Below are 27933 nucleotides of genomic sequence, written 5' to 3' on the forward strand. Positions count from 1 at the left end.
GATTTGGGTATCTAATACAAAATGCATGTACAGAAATTAATATTTCACATTTTGTACATAACTCTGGTCCCTTCCTACCTAAACAGCCTAAGATCCAACTAGTTGGTGATGGGGTGGAGGCTCTGAGTTATCCTAATCAGGACTTTAAGTAGTGGGATTAGTAATTTTTCCTTTCCCCTGTGTTCTCCCACCCTTAAAAACCAAACAGAAAACCCTCGGTGCAGATGATACCATGTTGGCAAAGGATCCTGCGTCTGGCATCTGTACTCTTCTGTATGACAGCGCACCCAGTGGCAGGTTTGGCACCATGACCTACCTCTCCAAGGCAGCTGCCACCTACGTACAGGAATTCCTGCCCCACAGCATCTGTGCCATGCAGTGAGGCCTTTGAGCCCTGGCTGCTGGGAGCCTTTTGACAGCTGGTTCCTGCCTCGGTTGATTGTGCATGGAACTGAGATATGTTGGCCTGATCACTCCTACCCTGCCCCTTTCCATCCCATCCCACCCAAGAGGCGGAACGAATTTTTCCGATAAACCAATTGCTTTAGAAGTGAACCCCTGGCCTGGAGGACTATGCTCACCCAGGCACTTCATCCGTAGGCCTTAATTCTTTCATGAACCATGAGAGTTTGCATGTGTTTTTATTCTCTAGGTCTATTAACTACTGTGTGGAGAGCAGGTATTAATAATAACTTACTACTACAGTTCGGTGGTTCTTATGTATAGTTTTATCATGTGAATGAGTGGTGGGCACTTTGGGACATTATCTCAAGTGGGTAAACCCTAAATTGTTGGATTTTATACTGCCATAAATTGGAAATGTCTGTTCTAAGTGCCTTCTCTGGGGAAAAGAGAATACCAAATCATGGTTTCCTTCTTTACTCACATGTTGCCCCCACTGAGTGATGAACTCCTCTCTGTATAGAATTATTGTCCCTGCTTTTGCCTTCTCTGTATCTGCAGACATAATTGCTACTCTCCCTTTGGGGAAAAAGCAAAAAATGCAAGTTCAGTGTCTATATTTAAAAATTTCTATATCAATAACTGAAATCACACTTTATGAAGATTGTTGGTACTCAGAGATGTATCCACAGCAGAAAATGCAGAATAACCCAGGAGCCAGGAGTCCAATTCCAAAAAGGAAGGGAGAAGAGAAGATGCCTGTGTGCTGTCTTACACCTGGGGAGCAGAGAGGGAATCAGGTAGGTTAGTGCCCCGAAGAGAGCCTTGTGCACCAACTTTCGCCTCTGAAGAGTTGGCCCACACACAACACGCACAGGAATTGAAGTCTGTGTCTTTGGCAAAAAGGAATCCAGCAGTCCAGTCTACAGGTGCCTTACCAAGCAGTCCTTCCTTGGTGGTCATTACCTGTTTCTGTCTCACTCACCTACTCACCTTCTACAGCATCCAGCACCCCACCCACCACCAACTCCCTGCCCTCCCATCTGTTCTTAAACTCCTCACCTGCACTCCCCCCCCCCCACTTGCCTCTAGTGTTCAGAGCTATGCATATTTTGATATCTGCTTCTTGTCAATACCTGCATTTGGGTACGTGTCTAAGCAGACATGGGAATTTTTGATGTGTCTGTATACCTATCTGTATCTACATTTGGCTATGTAAATATGTGTTATGTGGATGGTAGTGACTGTGGCCTTGGGCTGACAGAGCAGGTGCAGTAGAGGAATCCTTGAGTCCTTTTCCCCAGTCCCGGGTTTAGATAGCCTTGTTTGAAGAATGTTTCACCTAACTCTGTCTTATTTTGGGCTGCTGTAACAAAATACTGTAGACTGGGTGCCATCAAAAACAAGCATTTATTTTTCACGTTTCTAGAGGCTGACAGGGCCAAGACCAATGTGCCTGCAGATTCAACACCTGGTGAAGCCCATCTTCCTGGTTTGCCAAAATGGCCACCTCCTTGCTGTGTGACTTCACATGGCAGAGAAAGGGGGGAGGGCGGGCACCCTCATCTCTTTTTCTTCTTAATGAGGCCACTAATTTTGTCATGTCATGACTTCATCTAATCCTGATTACCTTCCAAAGGCCTCCACCTCCTAATACTATTGTATTGGGGATGAAGGCTTCAAGATATGAATTTTGGAGGGAAACCAGTATTTATTGCATAGCACTTTCCTTGCCCTTATTTATGTGAAAAGACTCTTCTAATTTTCCTGTTTGCACTCAGGTAACTTCCTACTTTAATTATTTCCTTTCTTTCAGATCCTTCAGATTTTTCTCCAAGACTCAGGGTAGGGATGGGGAGTACTCTAAGAAATTCTCACAGAACCAGTGACAATCTTTTGTGTACATGAATAGGTGAGCATATAAGGAGGGTAATAGAAAACAGGGGAAATGAGAGAGGATGGCCAACCTTTTTTAGTATGTCTCTTAGAACAAATGGAAACACACAGTAAGTAGCTTTCAGATTATGTGATTTTTTTTGGTCCCTTGTAAAAATAATTTACAATTTGTTCTGAAACTGTTTGTCTTTTCACTGGCTGCAAGTGTACCCCAACCACAAGAAGTATGTCTGGAGCGGCACAGGTGAAAACCCCCACTCTCTTCCATGCTAAGTTGCCTGAACTGACACTGATGTCTGCATTTCCCCTGTGTTTAAAGTTGCCTGTCACTATGCTCTCCATGCAGTGCTACTTGACATTTAAAGCAACTTTTTAGAAAACTTAATTTGTATTTTGTTCATGTTAAGCATGTGATACTAAAAGACACTTCGGACTTTTTTTTAAGCCCTTATGTTTTGAAAATAGAATTAAAAATTGGAATGTCCAATTAAATTATGTTTGATGCCAGTGTGCAAAACTTTGTGTGTTTTTGTGATTGGAGTTTATTTCGTGGCTCTCTTTTATATACTCTAATTGTACAGTACAGTCAAAGTTCATTAATAGGGTCAAAGTAGGGGGGACCTGTGTGGCTCAGTAGTTGGGCGTCTGCCTTTGGCTCAGGTCATGATCCAAGGGTCCTGGGTTCGAGTCCTGCATCAGGCTCCCCACAGGGAGCCTTCTTCACCCTCTGCCTATGTCTCTGCCTCTGTGTGTGTGTGTTTCTCCTGAATAAATAAATAAAATCTTTTAAAATTAGGGTCAAAGTAGAATAATACTAATATGGAAATTGTATATTATACATTATATTATATATTATACATTATATTATATGTTACATAACATGTAAAGAAATGCACTTCTATCTTTCAAACACATACTCATGCAAACGAGACTCACTAAATTAAAATGGGCTTATTGACATCTTTAGGGGACTGGTTCTTTTTTTTCTCCAAATTCTTATTTAAATTAGTTAACATATACTGTAATATTGGTTTCAGGAGTAGAATTTAGTGATTCATCACTTACATATAATACCCAGTGCTCATCATAACAATAGGGAGACCTATTCTGATGAATAAAAAAGACTGATTTTTTTACTCAGAATTACAACTGTGTGCAAATGGTGTTCTGTACCAGTGGAGGGTACCAAAAACCTTGTTCTCCTGAGTATTATAAATTTTTGGAAGAATCTTGTTTATACTACCTATTAACCTTTGTGTAACAAGTGAGGGTTTATTTTTTTAAATTATTTATTCATGAGAGACATGGAGAGAGAGGAAGACACATAGGCAGAAGGAGAAGCAGACTCCCTGGGGGTAGCCCAATGCGGGACTCAATCCCAGGACTCTGGGACCACGCCCCCAGCCAAAGGCAGACATTCAACCACCGAGCCACCTACGTGCCCCAAGTGAGGGTTTATTCAGTAGGATGAACCAGTCTCCAGTCGCATCCTGGTTAATTAGGTTTTATGACACTGGGAATTTTATGCAACTAGTTGGGCAAGAGTTCTTGTTCTTAGCCACAACTCACAAAACCCCTACTGTCCCCCTATACACTTGCCAAATACCTAGTACCTACACTAATGCAATGGAGATAAATACAATGTTGTCCGCATTAAGTCTTCATTTCCTATTAAGCTTGAGTAACCTTAGGTCTTGGTTTGCCCAGGACAGTCTCCATTTATGCCTGTTGTCCTGGCATAATTATTAATAGCACTCTTTGTCACTCTCAAAAGTGTCCCAGTTTGGATGATATGATTGCCCTATATTTAGCAGAAGTCTGATTTCTTTTAAGGCTAGGCCTAAAAGCCAAGGACCTATTCTCAAACCACAAGCAGTACCCTTGCAGTAGTGGTATGGGGGTAAGGAAACAGTGAGGGGAGATTTTTCCCTCAAAATTAAGGACTATTTGGCATAATATCTCTTAAATAATAAACAATATGCGAGTGCTTACCGAATGAACATTGTTATAAGGCAGCTGGCACGAACCCACTTCTTCTGTCATCACAATTGCCATGTGAGATGGAAACTGTTGTCATCCCCATCCTACAGATGAGGGAACTGAGGTGCTGAGCATTTAAGCAAATAGTTCAAGATCAGACAGCTTGGAAGTGGTAGAGCTGGAGTTTGAATCCAAGCAGTCTGACTCCAGAGTACACATTCTCAACAATGACAGTCTCCAAGGAAAAGACAATAAAACAAGGGTCAGTCTGTTATGTACAGTTGAGGCATCAGTGGGAAGATTGTATGGGGTGGTGGGCAATCGGCACAAAGAAGGTAGCCAAAGGAGTAGTGCCTTTTTATTGTGTTTGCCTTCCCTTCTGCCTGTTTCTGCCAGCAAGTGAAGACAGGAAAGATCACCAAAAGAAGTGGCATAGCCTAACCTGACCCTGCTGGTTCAAAACTACCTTTAGCAATAATGGTCGAAGAAAGTGAATCAAGTAATTTACCCAGGGTCACAACACCAGAACCCTTTGGTTTGTTGTTGTTGTTTTTTTTAAGATTTTATTTATCTATTCATGAGAGACAGAGAGAGAGGCAGAGACACAGGCAGAGGGAGAAGCAGGCTCCATGCAGGGAGCCTGATGCGGGACTTGATCCTGGGTCTCCAGGATCATGCCCTGGGTCAAAGGCAGGTGCTAAACCACTGAGCCACCTGGGGATCCCCACCAGAACCCTTTGGAGCCAAAATTCAACCTACTTCCTTTGAATTTAAAGTCCTCCAACTGCAACTCCAGTGCCTTGGGAAGGGTTTTCTTCCCAATTTAAGGACCATATGGGTATTAAACATGTGGAAAATTGAGATGAGGGACCTGTAGCATGGTTTGTGCTCTGTTTTAATCATGAACAAGGGTCCAGCCACCCTGTGAGATTTGCTGCTGGAATATGCTGCCAATTTCAGAGCCTCATTGCAACAGTTTATCTTTCTCTGTACTTGAATCATCTTGCCACATTGTATGCCATATGAGAATACTGTTTCCAATTTAGAAGTGTGGTCAAGTGTTCAGCTACTTGTTGCTATATCTGAAAGAATACAGCCCCATTCATTTTTATGTCATCTTATTTCAGTCCAGATTTTAGGATGTCAGTTGGCAGGCCCGTATCCTGCCCTCATCCTTTCATTGCCTATCCATGAAGGCCCAGGACAAATCACATTTCCTCTTTATATTGCCAACCTGTCATGATCTCACATTTCAATCAACTCCTACAGCCCCACAGACTCCTTCCCCTCTGTTTGTAAACATATGCATTTCTTTTATCCTAAAAATAATTACTCATGAGCTCTATATCCTCTGATACACTAATTCCTTACTTCCACAACTAAATTTCTTCAAAGAGGAAGCTACACTTGACAGTGTTGGCTTCACTCCTTAACCCCTTGCAATCTAGCTTCCTCCTCTGCCTTGTTTTTTTTCATAAGTACCAGTGTGCTCCTAGTGTCAATGACATTATTACTGCCTCTCCCTTCTTGTAACCCACATCATCCCTCGATGTGATGCAAAACTGTACTAAACTTGTTCTCACCCAACTATTTCTTTTTTGTCTCCTTTCTGGCATCTTTTTCTCTTCCTAACCTCCATAAACAGGCATTCCAAAAAGTTACATTCCTCTTCCTAGCTCAAAAGCTTCTCACCATGTAGTAGATGAGTAGGCTTTAAAAAGTGGCATGACCTGATTTACTCTTTTTGTTCCCAAATTCATTCTGGTAGCTTAAAAAAGACCGGATTATAGTTCTGCAGGAGTAGAAGTAGCATCCTGTTAGATACTGCAGAAAGTCCGGGTAAGAGATGTTAATGCCAGGACTGGGGTAGCAGCTTCTCTGTTCCCATTGCCCATACTCTAGTTTACATCACCATTACTTTTTATGTGGACCATTATGGCAATCTCACTGCCACTAGTCTTGCAATAGCTAATATTTCCTACATGCCACTGCTGTAGAAATCTTTTTTTAATATTTCTATTTAAATGTCTCCTCATTTTCCACGGGATAAAGTCTATTCTCTTTAGCCTGGCATTCAAAATCCTTCATGATCCAGTCTCTTCAGCTAAACTAGACTAGAAATTTTCTCTGTTTTGTTTTTGCTTATGCTGTAGAGTCTAGTCAGCGTGCCCTCCCCTGGCTCTCATCCTCACCAAGTAAAATCCTGTCCATCCACTAAGAGCATCTCAAATGCCACTGAATAGGAATTCTAGTTGCCATTGTTAAATACCTAATGTTTATTTATTAAGTAATCTAAGCATCCTACAGTCATTATCTGACTCTGCTGCACTACATGCAGTTTCTTGTGTATTTGTCTCATCTCTACAGGAATGCAAATTCCCTGAGACCCGAGATCAGATTGTAATTCATCTTGAGAGTTGAATCCTTAGCCACACTGTACATTTAGTTGATGTCAGATAAATGTTTGATGAATGACTGAATGATTGAAGAACTTTGAACTAGTTGCTATGGGAAGATATAAAAGAAGCATTACAGTTTGCATTCTCGTTCAAGAACACATCACGGGGGGGGGAGAAATTTTCCAGAATATAAAGTTAGATTTAACACAAAGTCATGCAAGGTCTGTCAGGCAGACCTTGTTTTGAATTCCTGCTTTTCTGCTAAATAAGTGTGTGACATTGAACAAATTTTTGCTCTCTAAACTGCCTCTGTAAAATGGGCATATTACAACCTTCATAAGACTTTCACAAAGATGAAATGAGATAATATATCCAAGTGCATATATAAATGCTCAAATGTTTAAAGAGTAAAAAAAAATCAAGCTAGATTTTAAAGGAGGAAAGGATATTGGATTGTCTGAGGAGTGTTTGTAGGTCACTTTAGGTTGATGTGAGAGGTGGAGGCTTGGGCACTGGCCAGCTTGCATCATATCATAGGGGCTGCCAGAAACTTGGAAATACTGATGATAATTCTAAAACTGCTTCAGGATATTATTTGATGTAGACACTCACACTAAACCTAAAATATTTCAGTAACCCTTGTATAGCTACTGAAGCAAAAGGAGGGAAGGGGAGCTGCAGTTTCCAAACATCACTGAAAGTATCTGCTTACCTGCTTACTGCACATGAATTTTCAAAGAGTAATTTGACATCATTGCTTGATTGGATCTACAAAGCAATTTCCAGAGTACCAGCCAGCCTCTTAGGAAAGTGCTATGGGCTTTGCCAGAGTAAATTATTGAGTCTGTTAATTCTTACATGGACATGGATTGTTAATGATGAAAAGGAACAAACTAAAATTGCGGTGCAGAATTTACTATGCAAACTTTTCAAACCTTTTGCACCATTAATTAGTCTCCCACCGAGAAAGCCTGTCTGATGTAGCTGGGTGGTGCTGGGCTCTTGGTGGCCACATTGTGTCTATCTTTAAGAATTTATATGACTGTATTTTCAGACTGAAACAATTCATAAAGAGTTGAGACTGCCTTTTTTTTTTTCCTTTTTAAAATGTATTTATTTTTTAGCTCTAAAACTCACATTCGCGGCTATTTTAAGTAATTAGCCCCGGCTCTTCCGCTACCCGAACACCTCAAAACTACATCTCCCAGCATGCTCTAAAGTTGGTCTGACCTCATCTCAAATGGCCCCGTAGGGCAACAAGGATGGTTAGTTTTGACCGTGCTTATTTGTGCCATAAAATATTGATCCTAATTGGCAGCTATTTGGGCTTTTATATTTTCCGACCTCCCGTTTTTGAAACGTGGCCACTAAATGAAGAGGTCCTGGTCTGGGAAGGCTTATGCATTCCTTCAATTGGATGGGGAGCTGGGACAGTGTCTCTGGCGATATTGAGAATAGGAGGGAATGTTGACCAGGGAGCACCGCTGCGGCCGTTCAGAGGAGCAGGAACCGGAGCCCGGGTTGAGTCCGAAAAAAGCCGGATCCAGACGGTGGCTCCGGAACGGCTGGAATTGGAAGATGGAGGAGCCGGAGGAGCCGGCGGAGAGTGGGCAGTCGCTGCCTCCAGTTTACATCTACAGTCCCGAGTATGTCAGCATGTGCGACTCCCTGGCCAAAGTCCCCAAACGGGTAAGAGAGGTGGAGATGAAAGACCGTGGGCTTCTGGGATGGGGGTGGGGGCCGTTGGACCAGAGGGCATTAGGAAGGGGAGAAGATTGGGCTGGAGAAAATCTTCAGCAGAAATTTGGGCAGCCGCACCAGGTGATGAGGAAGTGTTCCCTTATAGTTTCTGAGAGCGCTGCATTTATCAGCGGGCCGTCCAACGCACCGGAGGGAGTAGGGGTGCGGGGGAGGGGATGGCACTGAGGGGTTGGTGTCTCTACCGCTAGGGATCCCTGAAGTGGAGAAGACGCTGCAGGAGAGAAATGTTCCATTGCCTCCGCAAGGCCCGGTAGCTTTCGCCTTAGCAATGTGTCTAAAGGGCATTGTAACTGATAAGTAAAAAGAAGGGAGGGGAGTTAAAAGTTAGTTTCTTTGTTCAGGATGATGAAGTCGATGGTATTTCTCTGAATTAAACATTTAAGAGACCATTTTCTGCCTTTTGTTTCTCTTTCTTTCTTTCTTTTTCTTTTTTTGATGTTTTTAGGCCAGTATGGTCCATTCTTTGATTGAAGCATACGCATTGCATAAGCAAATGAGGTAAGTTGTCTTTCATGAACAGAGTCCTGCACCTAAGTGTCTTAACCTTAATATCCTTCTTCACAGTGGAGCTAATTAGAAAGAGAATGGTCCTTTTTTAATTTTTTTTGAGATTTTATATTTTATTCATGAGAAACAGAGAGAGGCAGAGACACAGAGAGAGAAGCAGGCTCCTCATAGGTTGCCGGATGCAGGACTCCATCCGCCCTGAGCCAAAGGCAGATGCTCAACCACTGAGCCACCCAGGCAACCCAAGAATGGTCCTTTTTTAAAAAAGTTTTTTTTTCAATTCAGTATTTGTAATCTGTCTGTAACCTAGTGACAGCTCTTAAAGTATTAAGAAAACTTGAAAAAAGAACATGAAGCAGTTAAGATCCATTAGAACTAAGACTATATGGCTGGAAGAGAAACTATTCTAGGGATGGGTGCTTTGTGGAGATTTTGAGGAAAGTCCATTAGAGTACTAAAACCCATCTGATAGAAAGCAAAAGAAGGTGTTTGGCTGGGAGGTGTTCTGGGGCTTGTATTTGTTTCCAAGCCAGATGTGAGGGCATGTGTTCATCTTAAGACTTTTAGAAACCCCATCACCACTACCAGACTTTTACGAGTAAGCCTGGAGACAAGTCAAGACTGAAGCAAAACTCCTGCAACCAGGCCAGAACTCAGCACAGAGTTAAGTACTTCTTTTAAAAAAATGAATTTGCTGTTTATCTTTATAAAAGTAAATACTATAACCCTGTCTTGTAGGATTATTTATGACATTGTCTAGCCAAATAGGTAAGTGTCTGAATGGGCTTGTGTGGTATCCCTCATTTATCTCCCGGATAATAGTGTAATAGGCTTTCTTTCTTCTTTTTTAAGATTTTATTTATTTATTCATGAGAGACACACAGAGAAAGAGGCAGAGACATAGGCAGAGGGAGAAGCAGGCTCCTCACAGCGAGCTGATGCAGGACTCAGTTCCAGGACCCTGGGATCACTACCTGAGCCAAAGGCAGACGCTCAACCACTGAGCCACCCAGGTGCCTCTGTAATAGGCTTTCAAATCTAATCCTTATTATTAACAAAATTACTTATTGAGCACCTTAGTTTTTGAACCCATATGTTTGTTAGACATGAGAACTACATGCCTTCCATTTAACTTTTCAAAAGTTATTTTAAGAAATCAGTGCTAAGCAAAACTGTTCCATTTCCTTGCTATTAAGCAGAGAGGCTTTCCATATTTGCTAAACAAGAAGAAGGGTGCTAGAAAAGGGACCTATTAGAGCTGAAGAACATGGTCCAGAAACTATTTTATTTTAATGTGCAGATTTGTCACCTTTGATGGTGTAGGTATATTTTCTGGAGGGAGAAGCAAGAATCCTTGGCTCTTGACCATATATATGATTTTTTTGAGGCTGAGCTACAGGATTTTTCTGGCCTGCTTGGTGATAGTAGTAGCCTATGTAGTCATATTAATTTTTGAAAAACTCATGGCTGAGTTCTCATTCAGCAAACAAAGAAAACCACTACTGCCTTCCTGTGGCACAGGTCATTGCTCCTCCAACCTGAATTTACATATGAATCACTTTGTTAAATTCCGATTCAGTAGATATGAGGTGGGGCTGAAGTTGTGCTTATTTAATGGCTCCTGGGTGCTGCTGCTGCTGGTCCATAGACCACCCTTTGAGTGGCAGTGGCAGTCAGGGAGAGGAAATGGGGAACAGGCAGCTAGAGGTTAGAGGTGTTAAGTCCTGCTGTTAGCTTAACACCATCCTGTATTCTCTCAGTCACCTCCTTAAAAAAAAAAAAAAGATTTATGTATTTATTGGAGATAGAGTGTGTGGTGGGGGGGCAGAAGGAGAGAATCTCAAGCAGACTCCCCACTGAGCATGGAGCCCAACACGGGGCTCAAGCTCACAACCCTGAGATCATGACCTGAGCCGAAACCAAGAGTTGGACTCTCAGCTGACTGAGCCACTCAGGTACCCCTCTCTCAGTCACTTCTGTTATCGCTTGTTGTGAGGATTTGTTTTGTTTTGTTTTGTTTTGTTTTTTAATTTTTTTTTTTATTTATGATAGTCACAGAGAGAGAGAGAGAGGCAGAGACACAGGCAGAGGGAGAAGCAGGCTCCATGCACCAGGGAGCCCGACGTGGGATTCGATCCCGGGTCCCCAGGATCGCGCCCTGGGCCAAAGGCAGGCGCCAAACCGCTGCGCCACCCAGGGATCCCTGTTGTGAGGATTTGATTGAGAGCTTGAGTGAAGTCCAGTTCCAACCAGTTTGCCCCTTTTCTTTTTCCTAGCAGGGATAGGTGTGAGGGACCAAATATAGAAACTTTTCTGTTTTGAGTTGCCATTTTTTATCCTTTAGTATTAGTAACAGTAATAGTTATCCACAGAGCACTTTCATGTGTTATCATTCAATCTTCATGCATGTCCCATTAGATTTCCCTACTTTATAGATGAGGAAACTGAACTATACAGAATAGTCAACTTACCTGAGGTTATAGAGCTGATAAGTACAGAGGTTTTTGTTTTTGTTTTTGTTTTTGTTTTAAATTTTATTTATTTATTCTTTTTTTGGTATATTTTTTATTGGAGTTTGATTTGCCAACATATAGCATAACACCCAGTGCTCATCCTGCCAAGTGCCCCTCTCAGTGCTCATCACACAGTCACCCCAACCCCCCTGCTCACCTCCCTTTCCACCACCCCTTGTTCATTTCCCAGAGTTAGGAGTCTCTCATGTTCTGTCACCCCCACTGATATTTCTTTTTTTTTTTTTTTTAATTTTTATTTATTTATGATAGTCACACAGAGAGAGAGGCAGAGACATAGGCAGAGGGAGAAGCAGACTCCATGCACCAGGAGCCCGATGTGGGATTCGATCCCGGGTCTCCAGGATCACACCCTGGGCCAAAGGCAGGCGCTAAACCACTGCGCCACCCAGGGATCCCCCCACTGATATTTCCCACTCATTTTCTCTCCTTTCCCCTTTATTCCCTTTCACTATTTTTTATATTCCCCAAATGAATGAGACCATATAATGTTTGTCCTTCTCCGATTGACTTACTTCATTCAGTGCAATACCCTCCAGTTCCATCCACGTTGAAGCGAATGGTGGGTATTTGTCATTTAAAAAGAGGTGCCCAGTTCTCTGACTCCAAATTCAAAATTTATGAAAATACAGTTGCCTACTATAGTAAAAATATAGAGTTAAGTCTTGATTTTGGCTCAGGTCATGATCTCAGGATTGTGAAATCAAGCCCCACATTGGGCTCCATGCTGGGCATGGAGCCTGTTTGAGATTCTCTCTCTCCCTCCCCCTTTTCCCTCTCCTCTCTTCCCCTCCCCCTTTAAAAAATAAGTAAAAAATAATAATAAAGTAAAAATATAGCTTAAAGGAGCTATATCAGGAGCTGACTCAAATGAAAATATCTCCATCTACCAGTTTGTCATGAAAGTTGTAACAGAGTGAAGTTTGTCCAATATCTGATTATGTAACTTAAATATAATTACTTACTTTTTTTTACCTACTTATAAACTCAAGGGGAAAATTCATCCTCTCACCCCTTATTCATGGAATTATTACATAGATGTGAGGAAGTAAAGTCTATATAGTATAGTAGAGGAACAGAACATGTTTATTATTTCAACCCACTAGAACTGGAAGCTGGAAGTTGTATTCTCTGCTCAGACTAACTGGCTTCTGCTTCCAGTTTCTGGCATACTCTGGGTCTGACTCACTCACCTCTCTTTGTTCTCTGTTATTATTAGGATAGTTAAGCCCAAAGTAGCCTCCATGGAGGAGATGGCCACCTTCCACACTGATGCCTATCTTCAGCATCTCCAGAAGGTCAGCCAGGAAGGAGATGACGATCATCCAGACTCCGTAGAATATGGGCTAGGTAAAGTCATTACCGGGCAATGATGGGAAGTAGACACCCTCCATCTGTAGATTGTAACCACTTATTTTATAACTTGCATGATGGTCTTTAATCTTTGTTAATTTCAAACTAATGTGTTAACCACAATCTTAATCTCTTAGTTTAGATCCATATATCTCACTTAACCAAGCAAACCATATGAGTTGAGCACAACTGAATGATGGATCAGATGGAGGAAAACCACTTAGTTGCTGAGGCCCTAATAGTAATGCCCAGATTGGGTCTGGCTGTACTATTTAACTGTCCCATGGCCTTATATTTTAACTTGAGTAAATATTTATGTTCTGGCTAAGTTTTCAACCTTACTTCATGTTGAACAGCTGTATTTAAAAAAAAAACTATAGGTGGCTGATAGGATAGTCTAGAGAAACAGCATGGTTTAGTAGACCTCTGGTCTGCGAGATGGGTGAGTCAAGGGACCTGGGTCCCAGGCCGGGCTCTATGTGACCATGGAGAAGACATATTACCTCTCAGGACTCAGTTTCTCCATCTGCAGGATGTGACTAGCTAATCTTGAAGGTTTAGCCTTTCTAGTTCCAACACTTCAAAAAATTCTTTCCCCAACACTGGAGATGTTTCTCTACCATTTGGAAGCTGATGTTGGCACAGTCGCTTTTTGGGTAAGATATGTTGTCACACCTCAAAGTATTCCTCCCAATAGGATTCTAGATCCAGTTCCAATGTGCAGAGGTGGGGCTTTCCTCCCACACCACTCAGCAATGCTCAGGACACTAGCTGGATGTCCTATAATTCAACTCAATTCTGACACTATCTACCTGTAGACAGCATCAGATCCCACAGATTAAGGGCTTGGTCTCACAAGACTGCTTTGCACTTCACATGCCAATGGCAAGCCCAGGTTGTTACCTGTGCTTCTGACAGACTGTCTATAAATCAGGAGTTCCCACAACCCCCTCTTTGGGTTTAATTTGCTAGAGCAGGGCACAGAACTCAGGGAACCCATTTACTCACTAGATTACCAGTTAATTATAAAAGGATATAACTCAGAACTGCCAGATGGAAGAGATGCATAGGGCAAGGTATGACCAAAGGGTATGGAGCTTCCACACACATTACAGGCATGCCACTCTCCCCACATCTCCATCTTAGTGTTTACTAAACCAGAAGCTCTCCCAGCTGGCCTTTTGGGTTTTTATGGAAACTTCATCACATGGGCATGACTGATTCAATCATTGGCCAGTTGTTGATTGAACTCAATCTCCAGCCCCTTCCCCTCACAGAAGGTTAGAGGGTAGGACTGGTCATTCTAATCTCCCAATCACCTCATTTGCTCCACTGGCAACCAACCCCGATCCTTAGGTGGGAACCACAGGTCACCTCATTAGCACAACAAAGACACCTTTATTGTTCTTCTCACTTAGGAAATTCCAAAATTAGGAGCTCTGTGTCAGAAATGGGGATGAAGATCACACACAGGAGTATTTCTTATTATATAAATCACAGTATCACACCTCCCCTTCCTCCAATTCATCTTTTAACAAGCTCTTCTGATGTTTGCCCAAAGGTTATGACTGCCCAGCCACAGAAGGGATATTTGACTACGCAGCAGCTGTAGGAGGGGCTACAATCACAGCTGCCCAATGCCTGATTGATGGAATGTGCAAAGTAGCAATTAACTGGTCCGGAGGGTGGCATCATGCAAAGAAGTAAGAAAATGACCTTTCTGCTTTCTGCCTCTTTCCTTGAGTCAGTTTCTCAGTTATGTAAACTCTTATGCTTATTGTATTGGCATTCATTGAGAGATTTGTGTACAAATATAATACTTTTCCAGGCTTCTGAAGGCAAGTGAAATAGAAGAAGGTGACACAGTATAATGGAAAGCACACAATTGAGAGTCAGGATACCTGGGCTCTATGCCTAGTTTTTCTGCACACTTGGCTCACTGACTTGGAAAGGTTAACCTCTCTAGGCCTCAGTTTCTTCATCAGGAAAATGGGCAGGGCAAAGAATATAACTAGACAATCTCCACATTCCTCTCCAGCTTTTTGGAAATTCCCCCATCTTCAAGGGACTTATGCTCTAGGGACATGAACAGAACTAGAATAGGGAGGAACATCAATCTTGGTACCAACTGAGTATATGTATGAGCTGAGGAGATTTTTAGTGATGCAGAAATTAATCATGGAAGTCTTGGAAGAGGTAAATTTTAGAGCTAATTCTTGAAAGAAGTGGCAAACAGATTTCCAAATAGGTGGAAAATTGATGAGAATAGATTTAAAACAAAAGGCTGAAGAATCAAGAAGGAAACTTTTGCTGCCATCTCTAAGGAAAGTAGCAACAAACTGAGAGAATTGTCACTCTAAGGAGAAAGGGCTTGTGAAACAACTGTTCTCAGGTGCTACTTGGAGCTAGAGGAGTCCTTTTGGAGTTCCATGTTGACATCTCAAACAGCCTGACCCTGTGTGTGACAAGGACTGCTGGGACAGCATTTGTCATCTTGCTTGATATGCTTGCTTGCTATATGTGTAGTGCTTAGTACATACTGGAGGAGAAGAATTTTTAAAACTCTGAATTGCTCAATGTGCTGTGTGAGTGAAATGAAGCAGCAGTAGTAGTAACTGGTGATGCACCTTTCACACACCAGTTGTTCATACTGTTGGCCATGACCTTGCTACTCCTTGGTGCTCTTGAGTCCAGAGAAAATGGCCTATTACTCTCTTTTTCAGAGGAAAACCTTGAGCACAATTTCAGTATATGCAGGTTAAGATAATAACATGGAATTCTTTTCATCAAATTGACAAATGACCAAGGAAGTCCTTGAGAAAGTTTACTGCTAGAATCTACTACTGAGTTGTTGGAGCAAAGAGAACCAGTGTTTAATAATGAGTTTTACATGGCCTTAAAAACAAAGAGAAACAATTTACCTTTTGTTAGCTTTTGCTCTATTAAAAAATTTCAACATAAAGACAGTGATTCCCTAGGATGAAGCAAAACAAAACAAAAATGACCCTCTCTCCTTTAAACTACAGATGAAAGGGTGAAAAAAACCAAGGACCTCTAATCCCTCTTGTGCTTAGCGAGTTGAGAAGAAAAGTATTGTGGTTTCATGGAAAATGCCTGATCCTGTTAATCAGATCTACTTTCTGCATGTGCACTGGAGGATCTTATATATTTAAATTCACTGCTTAAGGCCTGCTAGGGCCTGGGTCAGTTTCCAGTGGAATACCCAAATACCTGCCACTTCTCCTTGTTTTGCTTTGAAATGAAGCATACTGTATCTAGAGCCAATCATGGCTGCTTCTGGGCTGCATGTAGGTAGGTACCTTAACTGTGCTTCTGGGCTGCATGTAGGTAGGTATCTTAACTGTTTCAGACAGCTTTCAGCTGATCCTACCTGGAAACAGACACTGTGGTGGATGTAAATTACAGAGAATCTCTAGAGGTTGCCTCAATTCAGATCCAGAATCTATGGGGTTCTTGGTATATCTAGAACATCTCTGCAGATGGACTACAGGTATTTAGCCTACACAAACTTACATCTAGCCAGCATTAGCTATTATAACCACAATATTTGTTAAACTGTTCCATCCCCAAATACGTATATAGATTCATACATGCCATTTAGTCTTCAATATGCACTGATTAAGCACTTACTACGCGTCAAGCATGTTTATAATCACTAATGAGTGGAGAGATAAAAAATTGAAGCATGATATATTTTTCCTTTACCAATTTTGAAAAAAAAACTTCAAAATATCCTCATGCTGGCACGATTACAATAAAATTGGTACACTCTTTTTGAAAACTTTAGAATTAAGTTGAAAAAGTGGGGAAAACATTCATACCTTTTGACCCAGTTATATTATTCTTAGCAGTCTATTCTAAGGAAATAAACCAATCTTGCCTTCACAAAATTCATATCTTAGAGGTAAGACACCAAATAACTGTATTTGGAAACTAAAGAACAGTGGTTTTCAAAGAAAATTCTTCAAAAGAAGAATGATGAGGGACTAATGCTATTAGATATTAAACATACAAAACTAGAATAATGAAAACACTGGTACTACTGGTATAAGATGAGACAGATGATATTATAGTACACTCCCCCAAAGAGGCTGTTAGATATAAGAATTCAGTCTATTATAAAAGATGCTTTGCAAGTGGATGGGAGTGGAAAGGATTATTCAGTAAATGATGTTGTGACAGCTGGTAGCATTTATACCCTCATCTCCTGTAATAAACTAAAATAAGTGGCAGCTAGACTGGAGAGTTCAATATAAAAAAGCAAATTTAAAAAAACTACAATGAATGGATATTTGTCAAGCTTCTAAAGGAGAATAGTTTTTCTAAGCTTAGGAACTAATGGAAAAACTCCCAAAGGAAGGGCTCAACAAATTTAGCTGTATAAAATTTTAAAACCAAAATCACTTTTAAAAGTTTTGTGGCCATTTAAAAAACAAAATCTAAATACAGACTAAAAAGACATATTAGACATAAATATGACCGTGTGATAGGTTTGTATTTTCTAAGGCACTCATATGGTACGATGTATAAGAAGTATGGGCAAAGAATGTGAAGGGACAGTTTACAAAGGTATTCAAGTACCACTGGAAAATATGGGGTAATGTTCATTGCTACTGATAGAAGAAATGCAAATTTAAACAACTAGGTAACCACTTTTTAAGCCAGAATTGGAAAAGATGGTACTCAGTTGGCTAGTAATAGTGTGGTTTGTTTCAACTCCTTAAGAAAATAACTTGGTAGCTAACATGTATTAATGCCCTTTATCTACTTAGGGATAAGATTAATGTCCTTAAATCCTACTACTGAGAATGTTTCCTGAGAAAATAATGCAAAATATAGGAAAAAAACGATTTGCATGTGTTGATCAGTGTTCTTAATGAAACAAAAAATTAGAAATAACATGAATATGTAGTAATAAGGAAACAATGAATCTGTTCCATAGAATATTCTGCTATTAAATGATGATTATGAACACTATGGGGCATTTCAGAAAATTACTTGTGGTAATAATTTTAAAATTGTATGCACATTGCAATTACAACTCTGTAGAGCATACACATATAAAAAAAAAAAGCAGTGGGAATGAATATAGTGGCTATGTTAGGGTAGCAGAATTATCAATGATTTTTTTAAGTGTTTTTTTCTAGTTTGCAGAATTTCCGTAATGAGATATTATTACTTTTGCAGCTAAAATATTACCAAAATAAAAAGAGACAAAAAAATAGTTACAGCAAATACTACAAAGGGTTAAAATCTTTATTCTAGGTGCACCTGGGTGGCTCAGGCAGTTAAGCTTTCAACTCTTAATTTTGGTTCAGGTCATGATCTTAGGGTTGTGGGATCAAGCCCCGCATCAGGCTCTGTGCTGAGTGTGGAACCTGCTTGGGATTCTCTCCCTCTTCCTCTTCCTCTGCGCACGCTCTCTCTCTCTCTCTCTCTTTTTTTCTCTCTTTCTCTCCCCCCCCCAAAAAAATAAAATCTGTATTTTGAATGGATAAAGAGGATGTAGTATATGTATACAATGGAATATTACTCAGACATTAGAAACAACAAATACAAAATAAATAAATAAATAAATAAATAAATAAATAAATAAATAAATATAAAAAAAAAAAGAAACAACAAATACCCACCATTTGCTTCAACGTGGATGGAGCTGGAGGGTATTATGCTGAGTGAAATAAGTCACTCAGATAAGGACAGACATTACATGGTCTCATTCACTTGGGGAATATAATTGATTTTTTAAAACATTGAAATTTAGAGAAATGGGCAAAAAACATGAATAATTCACAAAAGAGGAAATAATTAGTAAATAAACATGAATAAATATTTAGCATCACTAAAATTATGGGAAGGGAAATTGAAACATAAAATATACAAATATGTATTTTTCTCCTCCTACATTTGAGCTAAAAGAAGAAAGATTTTTAGCTCATTTATCTATTACTCTTGGTAATCTAGTCTAAGGAAATAAACCAATCCAAAATATTAGAAAGCTATATGTATGAAGATGGTAATTTCTTTCTTAATTATAGTAGCCAAAAAAGAAAAAGGAAGAGAGACCTAAATATTCAACTACAGCAGAATGGTTAGATAGTATACTGTCACAGATCCACTTGATGGGCTATTATGTAACCATTAACAAGTGGTGGTTAGGATGACTGTGTAACAAAAGTGCACATTGTATAATATTGGCTTTGTTTTTAAAGGGCAATTAGCTACAACATTGCACATTCACTCTGATTAGTCATGTAAAAAATAGACACTTATGAAAAGAATCTTAGACGGAAATACAAAAAAGTGATACCAGTGACTTTGTGAAGATGATGATACTGTGAGAGATACATGTGTATACACAGACACACACATACATACATGTATCTTCTTTGTTTCCTATATTTTCTCTAATGTGTGTTAGCTTTATCAGAACTTTTTATAGTAAAAAGTACTTGGAACAAGGTGGGAAGCACTTAAAATACAGACATAGTATGGTCAGTGTATGCTACAGTTGCCTTCCCATTGGTGGGAATGGACAGTTCTAAGCAGAAGGAATAATAAAGCATGGCAGTGGAAATTATGGGACATTTGGAGAATTACAAGTAGCTAAATGTGGCCAGAATATGAGAGCAAATAGAGCAAGACCAGATCATAAAGCTTTTGTAAGCCATGCTGAGGAGCTGGACTTTTTTCTGGGACCAGTGGAGATTTACTGAAGAATTTTAGAGAAGGTGGCAATGTGCTGATTGGATCAAAGGGAACTGAGACTAGATAGGGAGGAGAAGGCCATTATTGCAGTTATTCATTTAACAAACTTTTATTAAGCCCCTGCTGTATGTCAGGTGATAATGAAACAGAGTTATACAGGAAGTTCTTATTACTTGAGGGCAGTTGGTACCAGGCAGAAGACCACCAAGTGAATCCATTTAAAAAGGGGACTAAAATTTTAGAGTAAAGAACAGAGGAGGCAGGGCTTGATTAGCTTACTAACTTGAATAACTAAAAACTATTAAAATATGTTTATTTTGTCTCTTTTAATAAAATTGAATGCTATGTAATTCTTCAAACAAAGAATGTATCAAGGATTGATTGTTTTAGTTTGGGCCTAATTTTTCCAACAAAATTGCACAATATTTCAAGATGGTACATTTTACCTTCTGTGAGATTTTTGCAGCATGATCATTAAGAGGGTTGATTTTACCAAGATCTTCAAGGGCTTTTTCAGTTTTTCTGAGGGCTTCTCCTTAATCATTTGGTATTCAAATCACTCTCTTTTGAACCACTTTTAAAATCATTATCCTTATCCTTATTTATTTTTCTCCTCTTCAGTTGTAAACTGGTCTACAGATCCTTGTCAGTTTTGTGTGTTGACTTCATGATATCTTACATCATTTTATAAGATTGTGATTGATTTATAGTGAATTGCCTACTGATATATCTGACAATTCATAAAAGAAAAGTGATTGAACAGATGGCTAGGGGTAGGTGCTAGGGTTTAAAGGAATAGGTTGTTTGAATGAGGACTGATAGGAGTGGTCAGATCCATTAGCAAGTGCTTTCATGCTCTTGACAGCTTTTGTATCCCTAGGAAACCTCAAAATCTTGATACTTCTGGGACTAAGATAATAAATTCTCAGTAATAAGAACTTCCTGTATCAGCAAAGGTCTACTGCAGTGTTTTTCAAACTGAGAGTTGCAGCTCATTAATAGAACTTCATATCAGTTCAGTGGGCTGCAACCAGCATCTTTTGATATCACGGTAGATTATCATGACACTCATTCTAGTGTATGTGTATTTGTGTGTACTTAGCCACAGTGTAAAATGTCAAGTCATTGTTGGTTGAGTGGAATGACTCTGAACTTTGGAGTAAAACTGTGGTGCAAATCCAAGCTGCAACGTGTACTGGCCATCTAGGTAACTTGGGGGTTATTCCAGAAACAGGAAGTGCAGCAACAGAGAGGCATGAAAGCTGAAGGAACTTCCAAGTCTGTAATTAAAGCTGGAACTCCTGCAGGTAAGTGATTGGAAGGAAGGTGGGAGAGGTATAGAGGGTCCTTGTATGCCAAGCTAGAGAGTTTGAACTTTATCCTTCAGATCAGTGATTCTTGACCTGTCTTGGTCATGGGCCCTCTGAAAATCTGATGAAAGCTATGTATACTGTCCCTAGAAAAGTGTGTATACACAATGTTTTTCCTTGTAACTTCAGAAAGTGCAAGGCTCTCTTAAAGCCCATGGATGGATGGATGGATGAATGGATGGATGGATGGATGGATGGATGGATCCCTGATTAAGAACCCTGGCTTTGGACAGTGAGAAATCACTAAAGGAAGTTTTAGCCAGGAGGAGATAACATGATCAGATTTGCGTTTTAGGGATATGATTCTAGCAAGTCAGCAGATAAATGAGTGGGGGAGGGGAGGATGTTGACAGAGAAATTGATTAGGACTTTACTGTAATAATCTACCGAAAAGGTGGTAAAAGCAGAGGTGATGAACAGAGAAGAGAGAATAAATTAAGAAGCCATTTAGTAGTTAGAATATATAGGAATGGTAACCAACGATAGGGAAGGAGTGATCTAGATTTCTTATGTAGATGACTGAATTTTGTTACTATTAACCAAGAAGAGTAAGGGATGAGAACTGATGTGCTTATGAAAGATCTAATTAAAGATGTCTGCTAGAGAGCTGGTAACAGGGTCTGGCCCAGGGCTTTTGAGCCTTTAATATGCATATGAAATACCTGGGGATTTTGATAAAATGCAGATCTGGTTCAGGAGGTCTGGAATGAAACCTAAGAACTTGCATTTCTAACAAGTTCCCAGATGATACTAAATGCTGCCAATCTATGAACCAAGCTTGGACTAGCAAGAAGCTGGAGCTCAGAACTGTCTTCACTGAAGATACAGATTTGAGAGTCAACAGTATGATAGGTGGTAATTAAAACTAATAGGCAAAATCACCTGAAAAGCATCTGTAGAAAACAAAACAAATACTGAGACTTGTGGAATGCCAATGTTTACAGGACAGGTAGAAGAAGAAAGGCCTACAAAGGAATCTTGAGAAGAAATGATCAAGAAGATAGGAAGAGAATCAGAAAAGACTTACTATAGAAACCAAAGGCAAACCTTAAGAAGACCAGTTTGGATAGCAACGTCTGCTGCCAGAGCAAAAATAGATTTTTTGGAGGGGATGGAGAAAGACAAAAAACTTAGATGCTACATGGCTTATGGTCCTTCAAAGTGTCATGGTACATATGCTGATGTTTGGAATATCTGTGATATTAAAACTTTGTGAAGTGGTCAATTAGGAAAAGGTATCTAAAAAGGCTCCTTGGATTAGGAAATGATAATGAGCCAATGGTTGAGAAGCAGTGCTGTAGAGGAGTAAAGTAAGATTTGTCCATAAGGAGGTTATGGTGAAGAAGACTTCAAAGGATGCAAAGAAGTGTGCCACGGAGACAAGAAGGTGAATGGCATTTCAGAAGGCCACAACTCCTTTGCAGAAACAGACCAGTGTAAAATAGCTTGGTGGATTTGAGGAACAACACGCAGCCCACTATTGCTGGAAGGTTAAAGTACAAAGTGGATAATGGCAGAAGATGAGGTAGAAAAGTAGGAAATGGGTTATAAAAAGCTTCATGTATATCTGAATCACTGATTTGAAAAAAATGCAGATATCTAGTTCTTCTCAGAGATCTTGATCAGTAGGTTTGGAGTAGTATGTCAGAACCTGCACTAGGAGTGATTCTGCTGTGTACACTTTGAGACCCTCAGCGGTAAGAAATGGGGGGCCGCTACAAAATTATGTGAGGAAGTAACATGGTTAGATATGTGTTTCAGAAAGCTAATTCTGACTAGTCCTAGAGGATGGATTGAAGGAGGTATAGACTGAAGGTAGGGAGACTGAATAGAGTACCAGCAGTCCCAATAACAAGTGATGAAGATCTGAACTAAGGCAGAGTAGTGAGATTGGGGGATGGAGAATGGTGAAGGCTGACTTGAGATAGCTTTAAGAGATAAAATCAAGTATCAATGATTAGTAGATATGAGTGAAAGATGAGGAAGTTCACTCAAGTTTCTGGCTTGCTTTGAGCAGAGTCCCAAAGAAGATAGGACTTGATAACAATAGCCAACATGTGTTGAGCTATGTGCTAGATGCTACCTTACATGCATTGTTCTCATATTTCTCGTATATTCTTGAATTAAGAAGTGGATATTGTTATTTACTCTCTTTTACACATCAGAGTACAGAAAGGTTAAACAACTGTGCTCAAGCTTAGTAAGTGATCACATTGCAATTCAAACTCAGGCAATCTGACTCATCAACCATGTGCTTAACCCCTATATACCTCAATAAATCAAGAGTAGGAGTTGGTGTGCAGCAGAAGTAATACCCAGGGAAACCAGATATTCATACTTGAAGATGGAGGTGAAAGCCAGAAATAGAAACAGATGTGTTTGTTGCCAGTATATAAAGTGGTGGTGCAAACCATGAAAATGGACAGGATTGCTTAGGGAAAAGGCAGAGAGAAGAAAAAGAAAGTAGAGCCTAGACCCACAGGAAACACCAACTTGTACAGGCCAGTACAAGAAAAGGCCCCTAGTGAATTCAGCTGAAAAGCAACCATCAGGAATAGCCAGATGGTTATAATCAAATATATAAAGGGACCATGGAATTCCCAGAGAGCAGAAGAGTTTAAGGAAGAAAAGAGCTCTTAGTAGTGTCACGTGCTATGGAGGGGTCAATCCAGAGAGGTACTAAAGTGTCAGTCATATTTAGCAATTAATGTAGTTATTAGCGATTTTGGTAAGATAACTTCCTGGAGAGTGATGGGAATGCAAACTGTTGAGGGGTGAGTAAGAGCCAAGGAAATGGGCAGGAAAGGAACATAAACTGTCCAAATTTAAATGAGAAAGAAAGGAAAGAGAAGGGCAATGGCCAAGGGAAAGTAGGGCTTGAGGGGTGGCTTGTTTGATTTGTTCTAAAAGATTTGAGACCATAAATGGGCTAGAAGGGAAATATTGGAAATATGAGAAGGGTAAGAAATGGAGCAAAGTCTCAAAGGAGGTAAGAGAAGATAGAGTGACTGGCTTTGGGAGGAGGAGAACCATGGCTTCTAAAGCCAGAGCAAAAGAAGTGAAGGAGGGCGTAACAAACAAGTGTGTGGGTTGCCTACTAGTGAACTGAGGGAGCACCTGCCCAATGACCTCTACTCTCTCTGTAAAACAACTCTTGCCCTCTTCTATCATTTGCTCACAGGCTGGCTCAAATCCTTTGATTCTGCTTTTTATAGTCAGTCTCCTAGGAAGTTATCTTGTCCCACCCAGATTCCCTTAAATGAAACACCCTATCCATGTAAACACGTGCTAGGAGATATTATAACTCAACACAGAACAGTGACTCCTAACCTCCAGAGTTTGTCGAGAGATTTCTTATTTGTCTACTTTGACTGGCTATTCCTCATTCTTGCGCCTTCTGGTGTCTCCTTCCCTATTTGGCTCTGCATCTCAGCTCCCAATAATTTTCCTTTATCTCATTCTGATAATTCATCTAAGACCTACATCTCTAGCTCAACCAGTTCTTCCTCCCACAATTCTATTATCTGCCCTATTGTCCCATGACATTTCTGCCTACCACCTGGCAACACAGGATCTATGCCACCTGGGCTCCCTCTGTCCTGCTTCCCTGCTAGAAGGGGGGAAAGATATGTCCTAGAATGTTGTTGGTTTCTGGTACTTCCACCGTGGGGGGCAGTAAATGGTAGAACCATAAAACTGCCTTGTGTCTTGGCAAGGTCTACAAGAAGAATGTAGAACTAGACCCCCAGCTATTAGTTATTACCCACTTGAAAGTTAGGATCAAAGCTACTAGAGCTATTATCAAGAGCTCTAGTTCCTTATGAGTAGATATAAAGTGAGTGACAGTGAATTGCATTATAGTTCCAGTTCCCCAAAGGGCTGTATGAACAGTATAATTTGTTAACTGAGCAGCCAGTCCTGCTCCTGTATCTGCACTACCCACCCTCCAGCCCTTACAAACAGATAACTACATGAAAATGGAGGCCTGGATTCTCTTTATACTCATTCAGTACTGGAACCTACAAAACAGACACATCACCAGACAAAACAGACAAGCCTTTACCATAGTAGCCCAGATCATTCTTTCAATACATGTTCAACCCGTAAGGCACCAGCCCTTCTGTCAAAAACTGCAAAACTTTGCAGCCAGGCAGCAAAGTAAGAACCAGCTAAGACATGCTTTGTCCCTATAGCATCATCTCTATCCCTAACCTCTGTAAGATGAGATGTGTTCCTATACTTCTATGGAGCTGGAAAAGACAGTATATCAAAATGGTTCAGTGTTGCCCAGGGAATCGCAGCTCCATCAATTGTTAGGTATAAAACCTCTGCGCCTTGGTATCCTTATTTGTAAATTGGAGATAATAATGTTATCTACCTTATAGGGTTATTGGGGTTAAATCTAATAATTGCATTACAGAGCTTAGCAAATACCCTGGCATAGTGTTTGATAAAAGTCACCTATACGTAGACTGGGGATACTCAAGGGATCCTAGGAAACTTCTCAGAAAATTCCCTGGTCCAGCAGTTCCCACTACCTATCCAGCTGAAGTCAACCTTGGTAGTGTTTATTACCCACCACACTTACATAAGCTGCTCCTAGCCGAGAGTGGACTATTCACTATTGCCTTTAGGACTCACGACATTTGCTTTGTCAGTTTTTTTGTTTGTTTGTTTGTTTGTTTGTTTGTTTGTTTTACTGCCAGCATTCCCTATACCTCTATCCTCCCAAATATCACATGGATTTCCCTGTTCAACTAACCCTTTACACTGCTAGCTCCAACCCATACGCATAAGGCAAATGAAGATACTCTCTACTAAAGAGACAGAGACTACCCCTAATTGGCAAATTGTGCAGTAGTGCTAATACCCCAGGACTTTCCTTACCCCAAAGGAGCAAGTGCTCGCAGTCTAAAATCAAGGCCTCTTCTAAAATAAAAACTTTGGACAGCAACTTGCTGCAGGTTTCATCAGATCCTCCATTTCTTCTGCATTAGTGTTGAGACTCTTTCTGAAAATAAAAAGCAGGGAATAATTCTTGTCAAGATTATTCCATCCTCAGTGTAATCACTATTCAGAGTCCTTTCTGCTAACCTAGGACTTCTTAATTTAATTCCATTAGATTCTGGCATCCATAGAGCTATCTGTACCTTAGGGACACCAACAGCCTCATCTAGATCAAGAAAGGTAACGTGTGGAAAATTCTTGTGCAGTGCTCCTGCCATCTTTCAGTAAATGAGATCACACACCACCTCATAGTATAGTTATTTACCTGGGCAATAGTTTGATAAATTTATTTAATGTGACATCACAGAATCTCTGAGCTACATGGTAATAGAATGATTACAATACCACTGTCTCCAGGCCAAACCCCAAAATGTGAAAGTGGTATTCCTGGACAGAATTTTCATGCTGGATCAGATATAAGCCTTTCTGAAATGAAGTCCCCTAGGATGATTGAAAACATCAGCAATCCCTTGATACCACCAGCAATTCATCTACTATCTCTGCATCTTTACCATCCCAGTATCCTTTCTCCTTAAGAGAAAGGAATTTGGCCCCCAGACAGAAAAATGACCTTCCAGTGGCTGAAGGTCTTCTACCTCAGCCTTGGTCTGTACCATTGACTAATGCCTTCAGCATCCAGGTACGAGGGTATGGATAGGAGGGTGATGGGTTGGAGTTGTCCTTTTGCAGGAAGACCTGTGTACTCTGATCTCTGCCCCTGCACTCACATCTCTAGGAAGTTGGCTCTAACCAAGGTCAATTATCCCAATTGGGAATGAGCACTCTTAGTGATCAAGGCCACTTTCAAGATAAGGAGACGCTTACTTTAAGAAAGACAGGCAATTTGTGATCATGAGCTCAAACCATTATATCCCAGAGTTGCCCGCCAGGGCAGACTTGTAAACTTAACCCATACCAGGTGAAGTAGACCCCTCCCAGAGTATCCAACCCTTTTTGGAATTTAGAATATCAACAGGGTTCCAGCCTGACAATGTCACAGCTATCCACCCCAGCCACAGCATAGTGAGCATACAGATGCTTGTGTAGAACATAAAGATCCAGGCCCATTCTGGGGCAGTCCAGAGGTTTATATTGTTCCAGGGTGCCTTATTCTATTAGAATCAGGGTTTGCCTGTGCTCATAGGTACCACTCCAAAAGGCCAACATGGCCCATTCAAACTTTGCATATTATTATCTCATAGATTTTGTTTCATATGGTGATCAGCAGACCACCTGCATCTTAATCCTAAAAGGAAGATTCCTGAATCAGACCTTCCAAGGGTGGAGCCCAAGAATATTAATTTTTCACCAGTGTCTCCCAAAGTGATTCTGATGCACAGCACGGTTTGAGAACTTACGGTCTAAAGGTTTTTCTAGTTGCCCCATTATGACCTAACTACTAGTATACCTCTGTAATTCCTACAATTGAGGCAAAAATAGACCAAGGTAACCAAAACCAAAACCAGACCAAGTTCTTGGGACATTGTCCCAGTGAACTTCAGTGCAGACCTTTCATCCTCCCATGTCTGTAACACCTTCTTACTAGCAGCAGGTCCCTCTTTCCCTGTTACCTCAATTCGCACCAGCCATTGCTGCCCATGCATCTAAAATATCTTTCACTTTCATAGGTTCTATGGCTATCTGCTCTCCAACCACAACCTCCAGTTCATACACTAGTTTTGGAGAATGCCATGCAAAATCCTCCTCCTCCACATTTGCCTCTCCACCATACCACTACCAGCAGACAACCTGCCAGGCCATATGGATTAACCATGTCTGGAATGCCCAGGTGGCTCAGCAGTTAAGCGTTTGCCTTTAGCTCAGGGCGTGATCCTGGAGTCCCAGGATCACCACATCGGGTCCTTGCATGGAGCCTGCTTCTCCCTCTGCCTGTGTCTCTGCCTGCCTCTCTCTCTCTCTCTCTCTCTCTCATGAATAAATAAAAAAATCTTAAAAAAAATAACCGTGTTTGGCAGGGGTGGGGTCAGCACTACAGCT

At 40.6% G+C, this 27933-nt stretch overlaps 2 protein-coding genes and 1 long non-coding RNA gene across 22 annotated transcripts in view; 2 read left to right on the plus strand and 1 right to left on the minus strand.

Annotated features, from left to right (window-relative positions):
- The window catches only part of PHKA1 (phosphorylase kinase regulatory subunit alpha 1), a 179971-nt gene extending 177156 nt beyond the window's left edge, over nt 1-2815 (plus strand). For 7 of the 8 annotated variants that reach the window (XM_077888633.1, XM_077888630.1, XM_077888627.1 and 4 more), the window contains one exon: nt 209-2815. In XM_077888633.1, the coding sequence (XP_077744759.1) occupies nt 209-382 (174 nt within the window). In that variant the 3' untranslated portion in view covers nt 383-2815. The remainder of the gene's footprint in view (nt 1-208) is intronic. The other variant, XR_013374803.1, reaches the window with a different exon arrangement.
- A 5094-nt stretch (nt 2816-7909) lies between these two features.
- Nucleotides 7910-27933, plus strand: part of HDAC8 (histone deacetylase 8) — a 217495-nt gene continuing 197471 nt past the window's right edge. For 5 of the 13 annotated variants that reach the window (XR_013375128.1, XM_077889827.1, XM_077889830.1 and 2 more), the window contains exons 1-4: nt 7913-8366; nt 8884-8936; nt 12696-12826; nt 14391-14532. Coding sequence is in view for 11 of the 13 variants with exons in the window: in XM_077889827.1 (XP_077745953.1) it covers nt 8142-8366; nt 8884-8936; nt 12696-12826; nt 14391-14532 (551 nt within the window). In the remaining 2 variants the exon portion in view is untranslated. Of the gene's footprint in view, nt 8367-8883; nt 8937-12695; nt 12827-14390; nt 14546-15853; nt 20741-27933 lie in introns of those variants that run through there. The other 8 variants (XR_013375129.1, XM_077889833.1, XM_077889836.1 and 5 more) reach the window with 5 other exon arrangements.
- On the minus strand, nt 12558-26878 carry LOC144308797 (uncharacterized). The gene is made up of 3 exons (XR_013375130.1): nt 26761-26878; nt 25816-25939; nt 12558-12870 (listed from the first exon to the last, which is right to left on the minus strand). It is a non-coding gene; the product is annotated as an uncharacterized LOC144308797 (long non-coding RNA).

The sequence above is a fragment of the Canis aureus genome, chromosome X (genome assembly GCF_053574225.1).
Source record: "Canis aureus isolate CA01 chromosome X, VMU_Caureus_v.1.0, whole genome shotgun sequence".
NCBI classification, from domain to species: Eukaryota; Metazoa; Chordata; class Mammalia; order Carnivora; family Canidae; genus Canis; species Canis aureus.